Source organism: Pseudophryne corroboree, chromosome 1 (assembly GCF_028390025.1).
Source record: "Pseudophryne corroboree isolate aPseCor3 chromosome 1, aPseCor3.hap2, whole genome shotgun sequence".
Classification (NCBI taxonomy): domain Eukaryota; kingdom Metazoa; phylum Chordata; class Amphibia; order Anura; family Myobatrachidae; genus Pseudophryne; species Pseudophryne corroboree.
Window position 1 is genome coordinate 691,533,584 of NC_086444.1, and position 21,918 is coordinate 691,555,501.

A 21,918-nucleotide genomic window follows, 5' to 3' on the forward strand; every position below is an offset into this window, starting at 1 on the left:
CTCTGACTGATGTCTAAGTGGGTTTCTTCAGCCAATCAGGGAGCGCCACGTTGTGGCACCCTCCTGATCGGCTGTGTGCTCCTGTACTGTCTGACAGGCGGCACACGGCAGTGTTACAATGTAGCGCCTATGCGCTCCATTTTAACCAATGGTGGGAACTTTGTGGTCAGCGGTGAGGTCACTTTCGGTCAACCGCTGACCTCAAAGTTCCCACCATTGGTTACAATGGAGCGCATAGGCGCTACATTGTAACACTGCCGTGTGCCGCCTGTCAGACAGTACAGGAGCACACAGCCGATCAGGAGGGTGCCACAACGTGGCGCTCCCTGATTGGCTGAAGAAACCCACTTAGACATCAGTCAGAGGGGGTTTCTGGCATTCGGGGAAAGGGGTCCCATGTGAAAACATGGGTCCCCTTTCAGTTCGTGGTCGGGTGTCCCGTTTTTTTATTTTTACAAGTACGTAGATTATAAATGGATTACCCGAGGAGCCCTCTACACTGGATTTGGTGAGTAGGATTTTTTCAACAGGTACACCATGGATTCTACTGGAGAAGAGGACCGACCCTCGTGTGAACATAAGGTAAGTATGTGCATATGGTGGTGTGTATGTATGCATTAAAGTTATACTTTCAAGGTGTGTGTGTAATGTCTTTATTGGGGTATTTTTTTAGTAGTAGTACTACAGGTACCAGCGGGCCCGGTTTTCCGCCGCATGCTGGTACTTGTGGTTCTCCAAGTACCAGCTTGCGGGGGAGGCTTGCTGGGACTTGTAGTACTGCTACTAAAAACAATATTCATTACTTTCAACAAAGGCTATCAGCCCCCCATCCGCAGCCCATTGGATGGGGGGGGACAGCCTCGGGCTTCACCCCTGGCCCTTGGGTGGCTGGGGGGGGGGACCCCTTGATTGAAGGGGTCCCCACTCCCCCAGGGTACCCCGGCCAGGGGTGACTAGTTGGATATTTGATGCCACGGCCGCAAGGCACTGTATAAAAGTGACCCCCGGCTGTGGCATTATCTGTCCAGCTAGTGGAGCCCGGTGCTGGTTTCAAAAATACGGGGGACCCCTACGCTTTTTGTCCCCCGTATTTTTGGAACCAGGACCAGGCGCAGAGCCCGGGCTGGTTGCTTAAATATGGGGGAACCCCTGTCAATTTTTTCCCCATATTTTTGCAACCAGGGCCGGCTCAAAGAGCCCGAGGCTGGTTTGGCTTAGGAGGGGGGACCCCACGCAATTTTTTTTTTAAGTTTAAACATTTTTTTTTTTTTTTTTTTACAAGGTGCACAATGAAGCCCTGCACGGATCTCTCAGATCCGGCCGAGATTCATTGTATTAAAGTCGGCAGTGTTTTACAAGTCACTCACGTAAAACACTGCCTAAAAAAACGAATGACATCGACATCGGAAAAACGGAAAATGCAGAATACGGCAGCTTAGTAAATTAGTCGTAATAAATTCAAAAAGTTGCATATTTACACTTTCGATGTCATTCGTGATTGAACTTTGACCTCAAACAGAAAATTACGAATGTTAGTAAATTTACCCCTGTGTTTTAATAATGGTACACTGTATCTTGTAATATGTCCACACAGGGCAGGTGGTCGGCGCCTCCCTACAAAATATAAGTTTGCGCTGTCCTTCTCATAGTTAATAAAGGTATAGCATGCGACTTTGTCACACGCCGCAAAAAGGGGGCAGTCTCACAAGAAAGGGGCATGGTCACATAATAGTACCCCATTTCAAATGATGCCATACAGTAGCACAATCTTGTTCACATTCCACTGCACATAGGCCCTCATTCCGAGTTGTTCGCTTGCTAGCTGCTTTTAGCAGCAATGCACACGCTAAGCCGCCGCCCTCTGGGAGTGTATCTTAGCTTAGCAGAAGTGCAAACGAAAGAGTAGCAGAATTGCTACTAAAAATTTTCATGCAGTTTCTGAGTAGCTCCAGACCTACTCCTAGATTGCGATCACCTCAGTCCGTTTGTTTCCTGGTTTGACGTCACAAACACGCCCTGCGTTCGGCCAGCCACTCCCCCGTTTCTCTAGCCACTCCTGCGTTTTTCCCTGGCACGCCTGCGTTTTTTAGCACACTCCCGGAAAACGCTCAGTTACCTCCCAGAAATGCCCCTTTCCTGTCAATCAGTCACCGATCAGCAGTGCGACTGTAAAGCGCCGCACGAACACCAGCAAATCTACTAAGTTTTTTGTTAAATAAATTAGCGCATGCGCATTTTCCACCTAATCGCTGCGTTGCTAAAAACGTCAACGAGCGAACAACTCGGAATGACTACCATAGTACCTTATTCCTTCTCCATTGACATATCAGTATCAGGTAGGAACACCTACAACTTGATCTACAAATGAGGAAAATTATCATTCCAGTCTGTCATTCACTATTTGAAATGGAACTTGTAACTGAGTGTTTGGCATACAGCAACCATACATTTTATGTAGAATCAATACTGATGTTTACCCTTACTGTAGTCTACAGTAACTGACATACTGTAGTTATTATCCATTTTAGATATTGATGCACAGGTATAATAAATGGATTTTCTCTTATGTCCTAGTGGATACTGGGGAACTGTACTTTAATACCACGGGGTATAGATCAGGTCCACTGGAGCCTGGAACTTTAAAACCTTTAGTGTGTGTATGTGTGTGCTTGCTCCTCCCCTCTATGCCCCTCCTACCAGACTCAGTTTAGAAAAATGTGCCCAAGGAGCCGGGTGCATTTCTCTGGAGCTCCAGAGAGTTTCCTTTATTTTTTATTTTAGTTCTTTATTTTCAGGTAGTACTGGTTGGCAGCCAGTCTACCTGCTTCGTGGGACTTAGAGGGCGGACCGAACCAACCTCCTTAGGGTTAATGGTTCGTAATCTCAGCTGACAGGACACTGAGCTCCTGAGGTGTTGTTTTACACACCATACTGTGTGTGCCCACGCCAGCAGCTAGCCGCCACCCTCTGACAGATGCAGAAGAGTCGCAGGTGCGGTGAGTGTTAACACCGGGGTCCGGGTTAGCGGGTCCCCGGTGCGGTTTGGCGACATGTCACGCGGCGGTCACGGGCCACGAGCTGCGGTGCCCGCCGTGGACTACACTGGCTCAGCGGGGCTTTATGCTCCACAGGGTGCTCACTGTCAGGCATTGTGTGTACTGTGTATTTTACTTCAGCCAGTATCAACAACTTTGTGGGACCCCGCACCATTACAGGGGCGGGGCTTCCCGGAGAGCGGGATCAGAGGCGGGAAGGTGCCATATCCTGCTGCTGCAGATCACAGGCTGCATGCATGCTGCTCCTCCACGGACCCACGCTGTCACAGACTCTGTACTGGTACCAGGGGGTCATAGCAGGGGGGGGGACATAAGCGGTAGCGCCGCTGCACATAAGTAAGGTGATACACATGTGGTGCCCCACTGTTGTAAACATAGTGTTGTTACACCATTGTTGAATTAGGTTAAGAATTTATGACACCACTGGTAAATTGAAGTGTTATTAGACCAAGAACCCTCTGTGTGGGACACCAAGATGCAGCGCAGCCTATGTGGCTGTCAGACGCTATACTGCATTAAAGACGGTGAAATGGGTCCCGCACGTGAGGTATATTAACATAGACTGACTCCCTTGCGCCGGAATGCGACAGTTGGGTCCCCGTGAGAAGATACGGGCACTTGAAGAAAAGAGATATATAGAGCGTGAGGTGCAAACGGCGAGAGAGAGCCCGGGGAGAGGAGAGTCTGAGCGGTACTGGCTGCTAGCCTCTAACGTTAAAAGAGACGGTGGTCGGCCCCTCTCGCTTCAGAAGCTCACCTGCGTTGCGACATCCAGCGGCAGCGTGTCCTCCCTTCGGCCGCAGTGAGCGGCTAGTCCGGGCCGGCTAAGAAAGGTGGAAGACTCCAGGGTCACTGTCGAGCGGCTGCACCGAGGCGGCTGACGGTGACGCAGATAGTGGGAGGAGGAGGAGAGGAGCGGCCTGCGGTGAGTGACGACCGGGGAGGCGGGGCCAGCTGTAAATAAAAGATACATAGTCAGCAGCTGCAGAGAGAGAGGAAAAGGTACCTTAAATAATAATATCAATACACAGCTATACAGACACCTCATCCAAGCCGTAAACAGTTGCCTACAATAATAAGTGCACTTATTCAATAGACTGAGGAGTAACAATAGAAACACTGCAGTGTACTCAGTTCAATACACTAAGCTTATACAGTAGCCTAAGGCAGTTACCCACACAACCGGTAGGTTGTCAAGAGAGAAGACTGAACCAAAGTTGGGAGCCTTTGCTTTCCAGTCAGGGAATCAGCCTCAGTTAAAACCCGTTATATGAACAGAGAGTGAGAGTCAACGTACGCATCCCAAAATCAGGACAAAGAACTCCACCAGTCACATTAGTAAGGACACTCATATTTACCCAGTGGAGGAAGAGGAGTATAATTGATTTTGCTGTGACGAGACTATTGACACCTCTTTTGATATTCTCTCATATTCGGAATAACAGGACGTTTTACGCATCCCAAGTCTAAAAAAGGGACTAAGACGTGGACACGTTTTACCGGTAATAGGTCAGCAAGAAAACCCAACTCTCAGTAAAGCGATAGCTGTATATGTATACCATTACGGACAACCGATTGCGCTGCGGTGTGGGAGCAGAAGGGGATAATAACGTAGGATTGGTTTATGTACTAACCATACTAAGTTTAGGTACGTGTCTAAAAGAAATATATCTGGTCATGTAAATGTTTATCAAATGTATATGCTTATGTGCACCGATATCCAGTAAGTCTAGCCAGAGAAAGCTAAGAAGTTATAACTTGCATGACAGATTCGACAGTCCGGAGCAGATTAATAAACATGGTATTTGGTAGTATGTTCCAATATACTGTGACATTGTAATGCTATTGTATTGTACATGGTTATTTGCCTTAATGTCTATTCTTTTCATGAAAAATCTTTTCTTGCCATTAATCAATAAATCGAGAACACTTCTAAACCACTAAGAAGGACGGTTATTTCTCAAGAATTATCCGATCAATCCACCAAGACCCGATACTTACCTGATTTCACATTCACAAGACATCCACTAAACCTAAATCCGATATTACCTGGGTGTCACACACATACTTTTACACACTGCGCTGCTGTGTTTTGTGTGCTGGTCTCCATTTCTCTGTGTCACTCCAGGGGCTCTCTAGGGTCTGTGTGGAGGTGTTTTCAGTGGGTTTGCGCTGCATTATTATTGTATGCAGTATGTCTGTTCACATGGATATGTGTACTGCTTGTAACTCTACCCCTTCGTCTGCAGGGTCCCTCATGTGTGAGCAGTGCTACTTATTTCCACAGGGACACAGTTCACAGGCACCTGACTGGCTAGATACTTTTAAGAACATGATGCACAATGTGAATTCAGAACTAGCTGCAGCTAAGATGGAGAGATAGGTGTTAAAACAGTCTATTGATTGTATGCTTTGGCCATACAATCAATAGACTGTTTTAACACCTATCTCTCCATCTTAGCTGCAGCTAGTTCTGAATACCAGAAAGGCTTCTCATCCCCCTCTGTTGGTTTCACATAAACGTTCACTGCCACAGGTGCTCCAGTCTGATTCTGACCAGCCTGATTTAGATGATGATGATATGGATGAGGACAGCTCTCTGTCCCCCAGGGTGGAAGCCCTCATGCTGTAAGAGAGGTTCTTCACATACAAGCAGAACCAGATGAGGAGTTGTACTTTAATGTTAGACCCAAGGCCTCAGTCACGTTTCCTGTGTCTAAGGAATTAAACTTCCTGGCCAGGGAGGCATGGGTGAACCCTGACAAGAAATTCAAAACTCCTCAGAGGTTTTTATCTACATTTCCCTTCCCAGCTGATGACAGGAAGGTATGGGAAAAACCCCCATCAGTCGATATGTCTGTGTCCAGACTGTCTAAGAAATTGGTCCTGCCAGTGCCAGGGGCTATATACCTAAAAGACCCTGCTGACCATAAAATTGAGACCAATCTCAAGGCAATATATACGGCATTGGGCGTAATACAGCCCCCCACAATAGTTTGTGGTTGGATTTTCTAGGGCAGTAATCAAGTGTTCTGATTATATTATTAATGGACTAGACACTCCACCCCAGGATGAGGTCAACACTGTGCTGCAACACATACAGGATGCTGCAGATTTTATGATTGAAGCTATAAAGGAATTGTGTAAGATAAATGGCCGCACTATGCTATGGCAGTTTCGGCACGCAGGGCTCTGTGGTTACGTCAATGGTCAGCGGACGCTGATTCCAAAAAGGGTGTACAAAATCTTCGGGTTAAATAAATGGATCTCTCAGGCAATGGCGGGTAAGCCTACCTATCTGCCGCCGGCTGTACCACTACTCCCAGAGGATTTCGTGGTAAGTCCCGCAAACCTGCAACTGCTGCATCCCTGGACCAGACCACTGGGTCCCCTGCCACTAAACCATCCGCGTGACGGTTGGCCCCAACAGCATGGCGACTTTCAGGTAAGTGCTCGCCTTCAACACTTCGCCCACGTGTGGGCGATGTCCTGCCGGGATCCTTGGGTGAGGGACCTCATTTCCCAGGGATACTGGCTGGAATTTCAAGCGCTTCTTCCTCACAGATTTTTCAAGTCAGGCTTAACCGCAGTCAGGCTTACTCGCAGCAAAAGTTACCTTGCAAGAGGCTACTCAAAAACTTTTGCAGACTGGAGTGGTGGTTCCAGTACCTCCTCCGCTACGCAACAGGGGTTTTTACTCCAATCTTTTTGTCGCTCCAAAACCAGATGGTTCGGTGCGACCCATCTTGAACCTGAAGTCTCTAAACTCGTATCTGCGGGTGTTCAAATTCAAGATTAAATATCTGCGGGCAGTGGTGTCCGGTCTGGAGGAGGGGGAATTCCTGGTGTCTCTAAATGTCAATGATGCTTACCTACACATTCCCATGTGGCCCCCTCATCAGGCTTTCCTCAGGTTCGCCATTTTGGACGACCATTTCCAGTTTCAGGCCTTACCCTTTGGCCCATCCACAGCTCCGAGGGTCTTCACCAAGGTCATGGCGGAGATGATTCTGCAACTGCGCATGATGGGAGTCCACATAGTCCCCTATAGTCCCTATATGGACGATGTCCTAATAAAGGCTATGTCCAGGGAGCATCTACTGCACATCATCAATCTGACGAGTTGCCTACTTACATGGGTGGATCCTACATTTTCAGAAATCTCACTTGGAACCGGCCTAACGACTTCAGTTCCTGGGAATGACACTGGATACAGTGTCTCAAAAGTTGTTTCTTCCGATGGACAAGGCCTTGGCTATCCTAGCTATGGTCCGCTCAGTGCTCCGTCCTCGCAAGGTATCCATACATCTTTCCATACACTTGCTGGGCAGGATGGTGGCTGCTTATGAGGCAATCCAATACGGCAGGTTTCATGCCCGGCCATTTCAGCTGGATCTGCTGGACAAATGGTCAGGGTATCACCTTCACATGCATCAGGAAGTGACCTTATCTCCAAAAGCCTGGATTATTATGGTGGCTACAAATTCCTCACCTGGTAGAAGGCAGGAATTTCAATATCCACTCGTGGATTCTACTGACAACGGATGCCAGGCTCCGGGGTTGGGGGGCTGTGACCCAGGGGGCCCAGTTCCAGGGGACATGGTCCAATCAGTAATCTGCTCTGCAGATAAACATCCAGGAACTCAGGGCAATTTACAGTGCCCTTCTGCAGGCTTCCCGTCTCCTGAAGGATCAGGATTGGCCTCGGATTGGCCTCGACGGGCATGGTACTCGGACCTCCTAACCATGGCTCTGAAGAATCCCTGGCCTCTGCTGCTTCAAAAGGATCTTCTTCAGCAAGGTCCGTTCGTCTATCCAGACTTACCGCGGCTACGTTTGACGGCTTGAAAGTTGAGAGGGAGATTCTAGCCAGAAAAGGTCTTCCATCCAGGGTTATTTCCACTATGGTCCAGGCCAGGAAGATGGTTACGTCAGAACATTATCATCGTATCTGGTAAAAGTATGTTTCGTGGTGTGAAAGTAGAAAGGTTTCTCCCGTGGAATTTAGAATTGGTCGCTTTCTACTTTTCCTGCAAACGGGAGTGGATATGGGCCTACGTTTAGGCTCCATCAAAGTGCAGATTTCAGCGATATCTATTTTCTTCCAGAAACAACTTGCAATGTTGCCGGAATTACAGACTTTCCTAAAAAGAGTTCTTCATATGCAACCGCCCTTCGTACTTCCCACGGCTCCGTGGGATCTCAATGTGGTTTTGTCCTTTCTTCAATCGGACTGGTTTGAACCCATACATAGGGTGGAATTGAAATTTCTTACCTGGAAGACTGTGATGTTACTAGCATTGGTGTCTGCCAGACATGTCTCTGAATTGGGGGTCTTATCCTGTAAGAGCCCTTATTTGATTTTTTTCATGAAGACAGGGCGGAACTCAGGACCTGACCTCAGATTTTGCCAAAAGTGGTGTCAGCTTTTCACGTGAATCAACCCATTATGGTTCCGGTGTTGTCAGACGCTTCCGTTGGTCCAGAGTCCTTGGAAGTGGTGAGGGCTTTGAAGATTATGTCAAACGGACTGCTCGTCATTGGAAATCTGATTCGTTGTTTGTTCTTTATGATGCCACCAAGATTGGTCATCCGGCTTCTAAGCAATCAATTGTTCGTTGGCTCAGGTTGACCATTCAACAAGCCTATACTTCAGTGGCTCTGTCTTTGCCGACGTTTATTCAGTCCCACTCAATGCGATCTGTGGGCTCTTCCTGGGCGGCTGCCCGGGGTGTCTTGGCCTTACAGTTGTGCTGAGCTGCTACTTGGTCTGGTTCGAACACTTTTGTTAAGTTCTGTTGGTTCGACACCTTGGCCAAGGATGACTTTCAGTTTGGTCAGGCGGTTTTACAGGGGTCTCAGCACTCTCCCATCCGTTTGGGAGCTTTGGGACTTCCCCATGGTACTAAAGTACAGTTCCCCAGTATCCACTTGGACGTAAGAGAAAATAGCAATTAAATACCTACCGGTAATTCCCTTTTCTCGTAGTCCGTAGTGGATACTGGGCGCCCGCCTCAGTGCTTCGATTCCTGCTTACCTGAGTAGGTGTTTGGTTGGCCTGCCGTTGCAGTCCCCTTATGTTGTTGGGATAGCTTTGCGTTGCTATCCTCTGTTCTGATTAGCGCCCTCCTTTTGAGTTATGGTTGTGTGTTGGCTTCGTGCCCCACCGCTTTTTTACCTGTTTTCTTCTCTCGTGGTATGTACATCTCCTCGGGCACAGTTTCCTAGACTGGGTCTGGTAGGAAGTTCATGGAGGGGAGGAGCCAGCACACACATACACACACTGAAGGTTTTAAAGTGCCAGGCTCCAGTGGACCCAATCTATACCCCATGGTACTAAAGTACAGTTCCCCAGTATCGACTACGAGAAAAGGTATTACCAGTAGGTATCAAATTCCTATTTTATTTTGTCTCCAGCCCAATTATTATGAAAGAGACCGTGAAGACTATAAATTAGAGAATGACACGGAAAGTGATGTGGAAGTTGAAGAGATGGATGGCATTGTGATGCTTAAGGAGGCTACACAAGTGAGTAATGGTGACATTTCTTTAATAACTTAACATTCAGTACATTATGGGGCATATTTGTCACAAACCACATCTCAGATGTGGTTGTGATGTGGTAAATTCCCCAAAATTCGCTATGCGATATTTGAATACATTGAAAATGTCTAACATTTTGCATACAAGCACAGAGCTTGCGAGAAAGCTCTGTCCCTGCAAATCTCCTGCAAGCAGTTTCAGGATATTTTTCACAATAAAAACCATGAAAGTGTGCTTGCTTGTGCACTAGCAGTGAGCTAAATGCTGTGCTCCCTCTCTGTGACCACGGTCATCTCCTCTGTGCTGAGATGCCAGCTGGGAGTTTCACTGCATCTCAGTTGACAGTTCAGAATCAGAAGACCGGGGTCACAGAGAGGGAGCACAGAGGTGCTTGACCCGATCACCGATCCCAGAATGGAGGTAAGGGTTTTTTTTTGTGTTTTTTTTTTAAATTTAACTGTGATTAAACAAATATGGCTGATCACAGAAGGGAACTCCTGCTGTGTTGTGTATGTCTGCATCTGAAGATGACATTATTATTTCTTCACAATTTATTTTAGCACAGCTGAACAAATAGCATTCAAAGTATGGGAATTGTGATCTGCTTACTAAAATAATGAAAATTTAGGAGCTTGGAGGAGTTTTTTTTTTTTTTTAGTTTTTTTTAGAAAAACGCCTCCAGAAGTTATTTGATAGATTTAAGTGATACTAAAATAAATGTTCTTATTATTTTAGTAAAACAATGATTTTTAAATATGCCTGAATGGTTGAAGAAATCCAGTGGAGTTGTAGAGATTAGGCTTCTATTTTTTTCTATTTTACAATTTTTATACCCATGCAAAATATTGACTTGACCCACAACTTGTGTGAAATATGTCAAATTTTCTGTGACTTAATACCACTCTAGGCTTCACTGCTATCAGATTCTTGACCTGTCCGCACAAAAATTTGCCAGAACTTTAAAAGGTAAATTTACTGGATTGTTTTTAAAAAAACGATGGCTCTAGATGACGTTTTTGTGTCTAAAAAAACGGTTTATTTACTATAAGTTGGTTTTCAGCTTCAACTGAAAACTGACGTTGATGTCAGTCAGTGTTTGCTGCTATTAAGTCTGACAATTTTGACCTTTTCGGTCAAAACCAACTGCAATTAGAAATGAAGAACTGACTGAAAACCAGTCTATTGGTCAAACCATACCACATGCTATTTCTACATCACAAACTCCTGTCCACCCCAGACAATTGTGAGGGGCTAGTGAGATGGTTGGTGTGAGTTGAGTTTGGAGAGCAGTTTTGGTGAATTCTATAGAGATTTCTGAAATTTGTCCTGTCTGTTTGTGTGCAGTCTTGTCTTAGTTAAGATTTTGTCTGCTTTGCATTTTTCTTCTTGTCAGTGTTTGTGCATGTGGTGTGTTTATAAGGAGTGTAGGTTTTCTTTTTCAGTATTTTTTTGTCTTGTTTGTCTTCTGCTTGTTACTTGTTATTCATTTAGATTGAAGGGGAGAGGAGAAAGCAGAGAGGAACCACATGCACCGACGGTAGATGCTAGAACCAAGTGGGCTAAAGGACCTCTGACATCAGGGGAAGGAGCTAGCTCAGCGGGATAGTACTTTCACTATCCACGCCACCAAGTACTCCCTTTAGTAATCTGGTGGCGAGCAGAGGGGAGCGTGCCACTGAGCACGAAGTGTGGCGAGTGAAGCAAGTCCGCGAGGCTACATTTTCGGGTACCATGTTCGCCCTTTGCTCCTCCCCCTGGTGCTATCAGAGGTCCTTTCCCCAACTTGGTTTTAGCCATAACCATGTACAAACCTTGAGGACCCATCCTCAGCATCACTTCCTAAAAGTAAATAATAATGTCCAATTATTTGCTGGCATTAAGCATTTCAGCATACTTACCCTTAAAATGTTTGTTTATATATTGGTTCTGTACAAATAGGATTTTAATTACCTACCAGTAAATCCTTTTTTCTCTGACGTCCTAGTGGATGCTGGGAACTCCGTAAGGACCATGGGGAATAGCGGGCTCCGCAGGAGACTGGGCACTCTAAAAGAAAGATTAGGTACTATCTGGTGTGCACTGGCTCCTCCCTCTATGCCCCTCTTCCAGACCTCAGTTAGAATCTGTGCCCGGCCCGAGCTGGTTGCACACTAGGGGCTCTCCTGAGCTCCTAGTAAAGAAAGTATTTGTTAGGTTTTTTATTTTCAGTGAGATCTGCTGGCAACAGACTCACTGCTACGAGGGACTAAGGGGAGAAGAAGCGAACTTACCTGCTTGCAGCTAGCTTGGGCTTCTTAGGCTACTGGACACCATTAGCTCCAGAGGGATCGAACACAGGCCCAGCCTCGGTCGTCTGGTCCCGGAGCCGCGCCGCCGTCCCCCTTACAGAGCCAGAAGCAAGAAGACCGTCCTGGAAATCGGCGGCTGAAGACTTCGGTCTTCATTAAGGTAGCGCACAGCACTGCAGCTGTGCGCCATTGCTCCCTATGCACACCACATACTCCGGTCACTGATGGGTGCAGGGCGCTGGGGGGGGGGGGCGCCCTGGGCTGCAATTAGAGTACCTTAACTTTGGCAAACAACACATAATATAGCCTAATAAGCTATATATGTGTACAAATCCCCTGCCACAATACAATTATAAGAGCGGGAGAAGTCCGCCAAAAAAGGGGCGGGGCTATCTCCCTCAGCACACTGGCGCCATTTTCTCTTCACAGTGCAGCTGGAAGACAGCTCCCCAGGCTCTCCCCTGCAGTTTCCAGGCTCAAAGGGTTAAAAAGAGAGGGGGGGCACTAAATTTAGGCGCGAACTGTATATAAAAAAGCAGCTATAGGGATAAATCACTTTCTATTAGTGTAAATCCCTGATTAAATAGCGCTGTGGTGTGTGCTGGCATACTCTCTCTCTGTCTCCCCAAAGGACTTTGTGGGGTCCTGTCCTCAGTCAGAGCATTCCCTGTGTATGTGCGGTGTGTCGGTACGGCTGTGTCGACTTGTTTGATGAGGAGGCTTATGTGGAGGCGGAGCAGGTGCCGATAAATGTGATGTCACCCCCTGCGGGGGCCGACACCAGAGTGGGTGGATATGTGGAAGGTATTAACCGACAGTGTCAACTCCTTACATAAAAGGCTGGATGACGTAACAGCCATGGGACAGCCGGCTTCTCAGCCCGCGCCTGCCCAGGCGTCTCAAAGGCCATCAGGGGCTCAAAAACGCCCGCTACCTCAGATGGCAGACACAGATGTCGACACGGAGTCTGACTCCAGTGTCGACGAGGTTGAGACATATACAAAATCCACGAGGGGCATCCGTTGCATGATTTCGGCAATAAAAAATGTGTTCCACATTTCTGACATTAACCCAAGTACCACTAAAAAGGGGTTTTATGTTTGGGGAGAAAAAGCAGCCAGTGTTTTGTTCCCCCATCAGATGAATTGAATGAAGTGTGTGAAGAAGCGTGGGTTTCCCCCGATAAGAAACTGGTAATTTCTAAAAAGTTACTGATGGCGTACCCTTTCCCGCCAGCGGATAGGTCACGTTGGGAGATATCCCCTAGGGTGGATAAGGCGCTCACACGTTTGTCAAAAAAGGTGGCACTGCCGTCTCCGGATACGGCCACCTTGAAGGAGCCTGCTGATAGAAAGCAGGAGGAAATCCTGAAGTCTGTATATACACACTCAGGTACTATACTGTGACCTGCAATTGCCTCAGCATGGAGGTGTAGTGCTGCTGCAGCGTGGTCTGATACCTTGTCAGATAATAGTGTTACCCTCGACAGGGATACTATTTTGCTAACCATAAAGCATATTAAAGACATCGTCTTATATATGAGGGATGCACAGAGGGATATTTGCCGGCTGGCATCCAAAATTAATGCAATGTCCGTTTCTGCCAGGAGGGTATTATGGACCCGGCAGTGGACAGGTGATGCTGATTCTAAAAGGCACATGGAGATTCTGCCTTATAAGGGTGAGGAATTGTTGGGGATGGTCTCTCGGACCTCGTATCCACAGCAACAGCTGGGAAGTAAAATTTTTTACCTCAGGTTCCCTCACAGCCTAAGAAAGCACCGTATTATCAGGTACAGTCCTTTCGGCCTCAGAAAAGCAAGCGGGTCAAAGGCGCTTCCTTTCTGCCAGAGGCAAGGGAAGAAGGAAAAAGGCTGCACCAGACAGCCAATTTCCAGGACCAAAAATCTTCCCCCGCTTCCTCTAAGTCCACCGCATGACGCTGGGGCTCCACAGGCTGAGCCAGGTGCGGTTGGGGCGCGTCTCCGGAACTTCAGCGACCAGTGGGCTCGCTCACAGATGGATCCCTGGGTTCTGCAAGTAGTATCACAGGGATACAAGCTGGAGTTCGAGGCGACTCCCCCTCGCCGTTACCTCAAATCAGCCTTGCCTGCTGACCTCAGAGAAAGGGAGGTAGTACTGGCGGCAATTCACAAGCTGTATCTTCAGCAGGTGATAATCAAGGTACCCCTCCTTCAACAGGGACGGGGTTACTATTCCACAATGTTGTGGTACCGAAACCAGACGGTTCGGTGAGACCCATTCTAAATTTAAAATCCTTGAACATTTATATAAAGAAGTTCAAGTTCAAAGTACCTCAAGGTTGTGGTACAGGACTGTCATTACCAATTCCAGACGTTGCCGTCTGGTCTGTCCACGGCACCGTGGGTATTTACCAAGTTAATGGCCGAAATGATGATGCTCCTCCGAAAGAAGGGAGTCATGATTATTCCGTACTTGGACGATCTCCTTATAAAGGCGAGGTCCAAGGAGCAGTTGCTAGTCGGCGTGGCACTATCTCAGGAAGTGCTGCATCAGCACGGCTGGATTCTGAATATCCCAAAGTCGCAGCTGATTCCTGCGACGCGTCTGCTGTTCTTGGGTATGATTCTGGACACAGAACAGAAGAATTTCTCCCGAAGGAGAAGGCCCAGGAATTATCGTCTCTGGTCAGGGACCTCCTGAAACCAAAGCAGGTGTTGGTGCATCACTGCACGCGAGTCCTGGGAAAGATGGTAGCTTCTTACGAAGCAAGTCCCTTCGGCAGATTCCATGCAAGGATCTTCCAGTGGGATCTGTTGGACAAGTGGTCCGGATCGCATCTCCAGATGCATCGTTTGATTACCCTGTCCCCGAGGGCCAGGGTGTCTCTGCTGTGGTGGCTGCAGAGTGCTCATCTGCTCGAAGGCCGCAGATTCGGCATACAGTGCTGGGTCCTGGTGACCACGGATGCAAGCCTCCGAGGTTGGGGGGCAGTCACCCAGGGAAGAAACTTCCAAGGACAATGGTCAAGTCAGGAAACTTCCCTACACATAAATATTCTGGAACTAAGGGACATTTACAACGCCCTGAGTCAAGCAGAACCCCTGCTTCAAAAACAACCGGTTCTGATTCAGTCAAACAACATCACAGCGGTCGCCCATGTAAACCGCCAGGGCGGCACAAGAAGCAGGGTAGCAATGGCAGAAGCCACAAGGATTCTTTGATGGCGGAGAATCACGTGATAGCACTGTCAGCAGTGTTCATTCCGGGAGTGGACAACTGGGAAGCAGACTTCCTCAGCAGGCACGACCTCCACCCGGGAGAGTGGGGACTTCATCCAGAAGTCTTCCAGCTGATTGTGAACCGTTGGGAACGGCCACAGGTGGACATGATGGCGTCCCGCCTCACCAAAAAGCTAAAAAGATATTGCGCCAGGTCAAGGGACCCTCAGGCGATAGCTGTGGACGCTCTAGTGACACCGTGGGTGTACCAGTCGGTTTATATGTTTCCCTCCTCTTCCTCTCGTACCCAAGGTACTGAGAATAATAAGAAGGAGAGGAGTAAGAACTATACTCATTGTTCCGGATTGGCCAAGAAGAGCTTGGTACCCAGAACTTCAAGAAATGATCTCAGAGGACCCTCGGCCTCTGCCGCTTAGACAGGACCTGCTACTGCAGGGGCCCTGTCTGTTCCAAGACTTACCGCGGCTGCGTTTGACGGCATGGCGGTTGAACACCGGATCCTAAAGGAAAAGGGCATTCCGGAGGAAGTCATTCCTACGCTGATTAAAGCTAGGAAGGATGTGACCGCAAAACATTATCACCGCATATGGCGGAAATATGCTGCTTGGTGTGAGGCCTGGAAGGCCCCAACGGAGGAATTTCAGCTGGGTCGATTTCTGCACTTCCTACAGTCAGGGGTGACTATGGGCCTAAAATTGGGTTCCATTAAGGTCCAGATTTTGGCTCTGTCGATTTTCTTCCAAAAAGAACTGGCTTCACTGCCTGAAGTTCGGACTTTTGTTAAAAGGAGTGCTGCATATTCAGCCCCCTTTTGTGCCTCCAGTGGCACCTTGGGATCTCAACGTGGTGTTGGATTTCCTAAAGTCGCATTGGTTGAGCCACTTAAAACCGTGGAGCAAAAATATCTCACGCGGAAAGTGGTCATGCTGTTGGCCTTGGCTTCGGCCAGGCGTGTATTAGAATTGGCGGTTTTCTCATGTAAAAACCCTTATCTGATTTTTCATATGGATAGGGCGGAATTGAGGACTCGTTCCCATTTTCTTCCTAGGTGGTATCAGCATTTCATTTGAACCACCCTATTGTGGTGCCTGCGGCTACTCTGGACTTGGAGGATTCCAAGTTGCTGGACGTAGTCGGGGCCCTGATAATCTATGTTTCCAGGATGGCTAGAGTCAGGAATACTGACTCGCTATTTATCCTGTATGCACCCAACAAGCTGGGTGCTCCTGCTTCAAAGCAGACTATTGCTCGCTGGATCTATAGCACGATTCAACTTGCACATTCTGCGGCTGGACTGCCACATCCTAAATCGGTAAAAGCCCATTCCACGAGGAAGGTGGGCTCTTCTTGGGCGGCTGCCCGAGGGGTCTCGGCTTTACAGCTTTGCCGAGCTGCTACTTGGTCGGGTTCAAACACATTTGCAAAATTCTACAAGTTTGATACCCTGGCTGAGGAGGACCTTGAGTTTGCTCATTCGGTGCTGCAGAGTCATCCGCACTCTCCCGCCCGTTTGGGAGCTTTGGTATAATCCCCATGGTCCTTACGGAGTTCCCAGCATCCACTAGGACGTCAGAGAAAATAAGAATTTACTCACCGATAATTCTATTTCTCGTAGTCCGTAGTGGATGCTGGGCGCCCATCCTAAGTGCGGATTTTCTGCAATACTTGTATATAGTTATTGCCTAACTAAAGGGTTATTGTTATGAGCCATCTTTTCATGAGGCTCAGTTGTTATTCATACTGTTAACTGGGTATAGTATCACGAGTTGTACGGTGTGATTGGTGTGGCTGGTATGAGTCTTACCCAGGATTCCAAATCCTTTCCTTATTGTGTCAGCTCTTCCGGGCACAGTTTCCCTAACTGAGGTCTGGAGGAGGGGCATAGAGGGAGGAGCCAGTGCACACCAGATAGTACCTAATCTTTCTTTTAGAGTGCCCAGTCTCCTGCGGAGCCCGCTCTTCCCCATGGTCCTTACGGAGTTCCCAGCATCCACTACGGACTACGAGAAATAGAATTACCGGTGAGTAAATTCTTATTTTCGTAGTCTGTAGAGGATGCTGGGGTCCACATTAGTACCATGGGGTTTAGATGGGTCCACTAGGAGCCACTGGCACTCGTGGGCTGGCTCCTCCCTCTATGCCCATCCTACCAGACTCAGTCTAGAAAATGTGCCCGAGGAGACGGACAACTTCGAGAGAAGGATTATACACAGATAGTGGCGAGATTCACACCAGCTCACACATACAAGGCAAATCAAGCTAACCAGCTTGAAAAATCAGCAACGGCTGAACAAGATTACTTAACCAAGTAGCAAAACAGTACTAAACCAAGAACAAAGCAGTAATGAGTTAAACAACCTTTTCAGGATCACGAAGCGCTGGGCGGGCGCCCAGCATCCTCTACGGCAGAGATTTTCAACCCTTTACAACTCGCGGCACACTGAACAAGATTTAAGTATTGCCAAGGCACATTCAAATATAATGGTGATGCATGGTGCAGTTGCATGTCCTATGATGTCATGTTGCAGCTTCTCCATAGGTAACGCCTGAGCCACATCTGAGAAAGCCAGAAGAGCCCAACACTGCCCGGGCCCAAAATAAGAACTGGCTCTACAACCACTAAACCCACCAGTATTGATCGTTCCAGGGCCTCAGTAGCGGCAAAACACTGACGGGCCTGGCTGTGCTTCTATGGCGGCACACCTGGAGACTGCTCAGGGCACACTAGTGTGCCACGGCACAGTGGTTGAAAAACACTGCTCTACGGACTACGAGAAAATAATTTACCGGTAGGTAATTAAAATCCTATTTTCTCTTACCTCCTAGAGGATGCTGGGGTTCACATTAGTACCAAAGCTCCCAGAATGGGAGGGAGAGCGCGGAGGCTCCTGCAGAACTGATTGACCAAACTTTAGGTCCTCAGAGGCCAAAGTATTCCAATTTTTAAAACTTAGCAAAACGTGTTCGACCCAGACCAAGTAGCCGCTCGGCAAAGCTGTAAAGCCGAGACACCCCGGGCAGCCGCCCATGAAGAACCCACCTTACGAGTAGAGTGGGCCTTTACAGAAGTAGGACACGGTAATCCTGCCGTAGAATACGCATGCTGGATAGTGAACCTGATCCAGCGAGATATAGTCTGCTTAGAAGCAGGACACCCAAGTTTCTTGGGATCATACAGGACAAAAAGAGTTAGATTTCCTGTGACGAGCAGTCCTCTTCACATATATTTTTAGAGCCCTTACAACATCCAAGGACTTTGATAAAATTGAGGAGTCAGTAGCCACTGGCACCACAATAGGTTGATTGATATGAAATGCCGACACAACCTTCGGAAGGAACTGCTGACGTGTCCAGAGCTCAGCTCTATCTTCATGGAAGACAAGGTAGGGGTGTCAGACTTGGTTTTGTCTGTGTCCCCGGAGGGGGCGCTAGTGGGTCAGTGGAGGTAGGAGGGAGAAAGTGAGGAGGCTGGATTAAGTTTCTGCGCATGGGCGCAATGATGTTTATTAACACAAAGTTCACAAAAGGCAGCAGAAATAAACAATAAGGAATGCAATGTCAATGGTACAGCGTGGAAGCTGAAAGTCTATGGCAACAGAGATATGACAATGGATAAATGATAACTGATGAATGACAACTGATGAATGATAACTTGATAGATGATAATCTGGTATGGGAACCAGAGCAGTTTAAAACATGGAGCCAGCAGAGATGGTAACATACAGCAAACCTGGTAGCAGAGGCAGGAGACTGGCAACGTTCACAGTGCAGGTGATGAGGCACAAGCAGCAAGCAAGCTGCATCACAGGTGAGGAGATGGAATGCACCTGGAGCGAGTCTCTACTGCTAGGCTGAAGCACACTGAGTTGGTGATTAGTGTGAAGCCTGTAAACAGAAGCAGGTGTTGCTGAGGCTTGTAGTTCCACGGAGCTGTAGGAGGATAACCAGGAGCACAAAGTCACAGGTAGGTAACCAGGAACACGGAGGTGTAGGTAGGTAACCAGGAACACGGAGGAACAGGTACCAGATCCAGACACATGGGTCGCAGGAGTGACACAAAGTTCAGGATAACCACAGGCTCACCCTGCAGCTCCTGATATACCCCCTGGTGTGCAGGCATTGGTTGGAGTGGGAAAAGGAGGTGCGGCCAAGCACCGGATTGGCCGCCGTACTCTGACCGATGGAGACTGTCATGGCGGCGCCCATGCCGCGGCCCGGCGGGAACGCGCCGTGCTCACATACCCGCTGTCACAGGAGCGTTCCTAGGCCCAGGATGACGTCTGGCGGCAGAGGTGCGGATGACAGCAGAACGTAGGAACCCCGGACGGAGTCCGCACCGACGGACAGATGTCACTGTGGTGAGTCGATTCCTGACAGTACCCCCTCCTTTATGGGTGGGCACTGAACACCCACGTGGCTTGGAAGGATGAGTGCTGTGGAAGACACGGACCAACCTTGGAGCATGGACATCTGACGAATTCACCCAACTTCTCTCCTCCGGACCATAACCGGACCAGTCGATAAGATATTGTAGACGACCGTACCGGCAACGGGAATCCAGAATCTTCTCTATCTCGAACTCCACGCCCCGCTGAGTTCGAATTTTGGGGCCGACTGGAAGAGCTCTTTGGAAGCGATTCAGGACTAATGGTCTGAGGAGAGAGACATGAAAGGCATTAGGTATTCGTAGAGAAGGTGGTAACTTAAGCTTGTAGGCCACAGGACTGATGACTCTGTCAATAGAAAAGGGACCGATGAAACGTGGTGCGAATTTTATTGACGGGACTCTAAGACGGAGGTTCCGAGTAGAAAGCCAAACCTTGTCACCAGGTTTCAGGCTAGGGACTGCACGTCTTTTGCGGTCAGCAAAGAATTTATACCGGCTGGAGGCCTTCTTGAGGGAAGCATGAATCTTCCTCCAGGTTGAAGAAAACTGACTCAGGACAGCTGTGGCAGCAGGAACATCAATGTGAGGGAGTTCTTGGAAATCTGGAACACGAGGATGTTGTCCATATACAGCAAAGAACGGAGTTGTCTCAGTAGCGGTGTGGTAGCAGAAGTTGTGGGCAAATTCGGCCCACGGGAGCAGATCCAACTAGTCATCTTGAGAAGATGAAACATAAAGTCTTAAAAAGTTTTCCAATTCCTGGTTTACCCTCTCTGTCTGCCCATTCGTCTGAGGGTGGTAAGCTGACGAGAACTTCAGTTTAACTTGCATGGCAGAACAGAGGGCTCTCCAAAACCTCGCTACAAACTGAACACCTCGGTCGGATATTATTTCCGAGGGTAGTCCATGTAGACGGAAAATCTCCCGTAGGAAGATTTGGGCGAGTTTTGGGGCAGAAGGGAGACCCTGGAGAGGAACGAAATGGGCCATTTTGGTAAATCTATCCACCACAACCCAGATGGTATTATATCCTTGAGAAGGGGGCAGGTCGGAGATAAAATCCATGGACAGATGTGACCAGGGGCGACTGGGAACAGATAATGGTTGTAACTGACCTGCTGGAGACTGACGAGGAGTCTTGTGCTGCGCACATTTAGGACAGGATGCCACGAAATCTTTGATGTCAGCTTTCATCTTCGGCCACCAGTACGTCTCAGAGAGGAACTTGAAGGTTTTCAGGATACCAGGATGTCCAGTGAACTTGGACTGATGAGCCCAAGACAACAACTTGGGACGGAGTTCTGGGGAAACAAAAGTCTTAAGAGGAGGAGGAGCAGGAGAAACTTGAGATGCGGCAAATACCACTGGACTCAGGATGGAATGCGGAACTGAGTCAGACGTTTCCTCTTCGGACTCCATAGATCGGGATAAGGCGTCAGCTTTAATATTCTGAGAACCTGGGCGGAAATGAAGCTTAAAGTTAAAACGAGAGAAAAACATAGCCCACCGGGACTGGCGAGGATTAAGGCACTGGGCTGCCTTTAAATAAAGCAGATTCTTATGATCCGTATAGATGTTGAACGGATATTTGGCCCCTTCCAGGAGATACCTCCATTCCTCAAGGGCCAGCTTGATCGCTAGTAGTTCTTGATCTCCAATGGAATAGTTAGCTTCTGCAGAGAGGAATTTACGAGAATAAAATCCACAATGGTGAATCTTCCCATCAGTTCCCTTCTGGGAGAGAACAGCTCCAACTCCTACCGTAGAGGCATCCACCTCCAACTCGAACGGCTTGTTTACATCTGGTTGAGACAGAACTGGAGCAGACATAAAGGCCAGCTTGATCTTTTGGAATGCCGCTAAAGCTTCTTCTGACCAGTTGGAATGATCTGCCCCTTTCCGAGTTAAGTTGGTAATAGGAGCGATGAGAGTTGAGAATCCTCGAATAAACTTCCTATAGTAATTTGAGAGAATTTGGAATGGACCAATTGGCAATGGCTTCCAACTTTGTCGGGTCCATCTGGAGATCCGATCCGGAAATTATATACCCCAGGAAGGGTATAGAGGAAACTTCAAAGGTGCACTTGGACAGTTTACCGTAGAGCCGGTTCTCACGAAGACGTCGGAGGACTTCACGGACTTGTAGACGATGAGAGGAGAGGTCTTGGGAGAAGATGAGAATATCATCCAGATAAACCACAAGATACTTGTACAGAACGTCACGGAAGATTTCGTTCACAAAGTGCTGGAACACTGCTGGGGCAATACTTAACCCGAATGGCATTACCAGGTACTCGTAATGACCATCTCGAGTGTTAAAAGCTGTCTTCCATTCGTCACCACTCCGGATTCTGATGAGGTTGTAGGCACCGCGGAGATCTAACTTAGTGAAGATGCGGGCTCCCTTAACTCTGTCAAACA

The 21,918-nt window shown here is 48.1% G+C and overlaps 1 protein-coding gene across 2 annotated transcripts in view; it reads left to right on the plus strand.

Annotated features, from left to right (window-relative positions):
- LOC134935131 (uncharacterized) overlaps positions 1 to 21,918 on the plus strand; it is a 163,728-nt gene that overhangs the window by 97,114 nt on the left and 44,696 nt on the right. For both annotated transcript variants that reach the window (XM_063930402.1, XM_063930429.1), the window contains exon 5: positions 9,474 to 9,584. In XM_063930402.1, the coding sequence (XP_063786472.1) occupies positions 9,474 to 9,584 (111 nt within the window). The remainder of the gene's footprint in view (positions 1 to 9,473; positions 9,585 to 21,918) is intronic.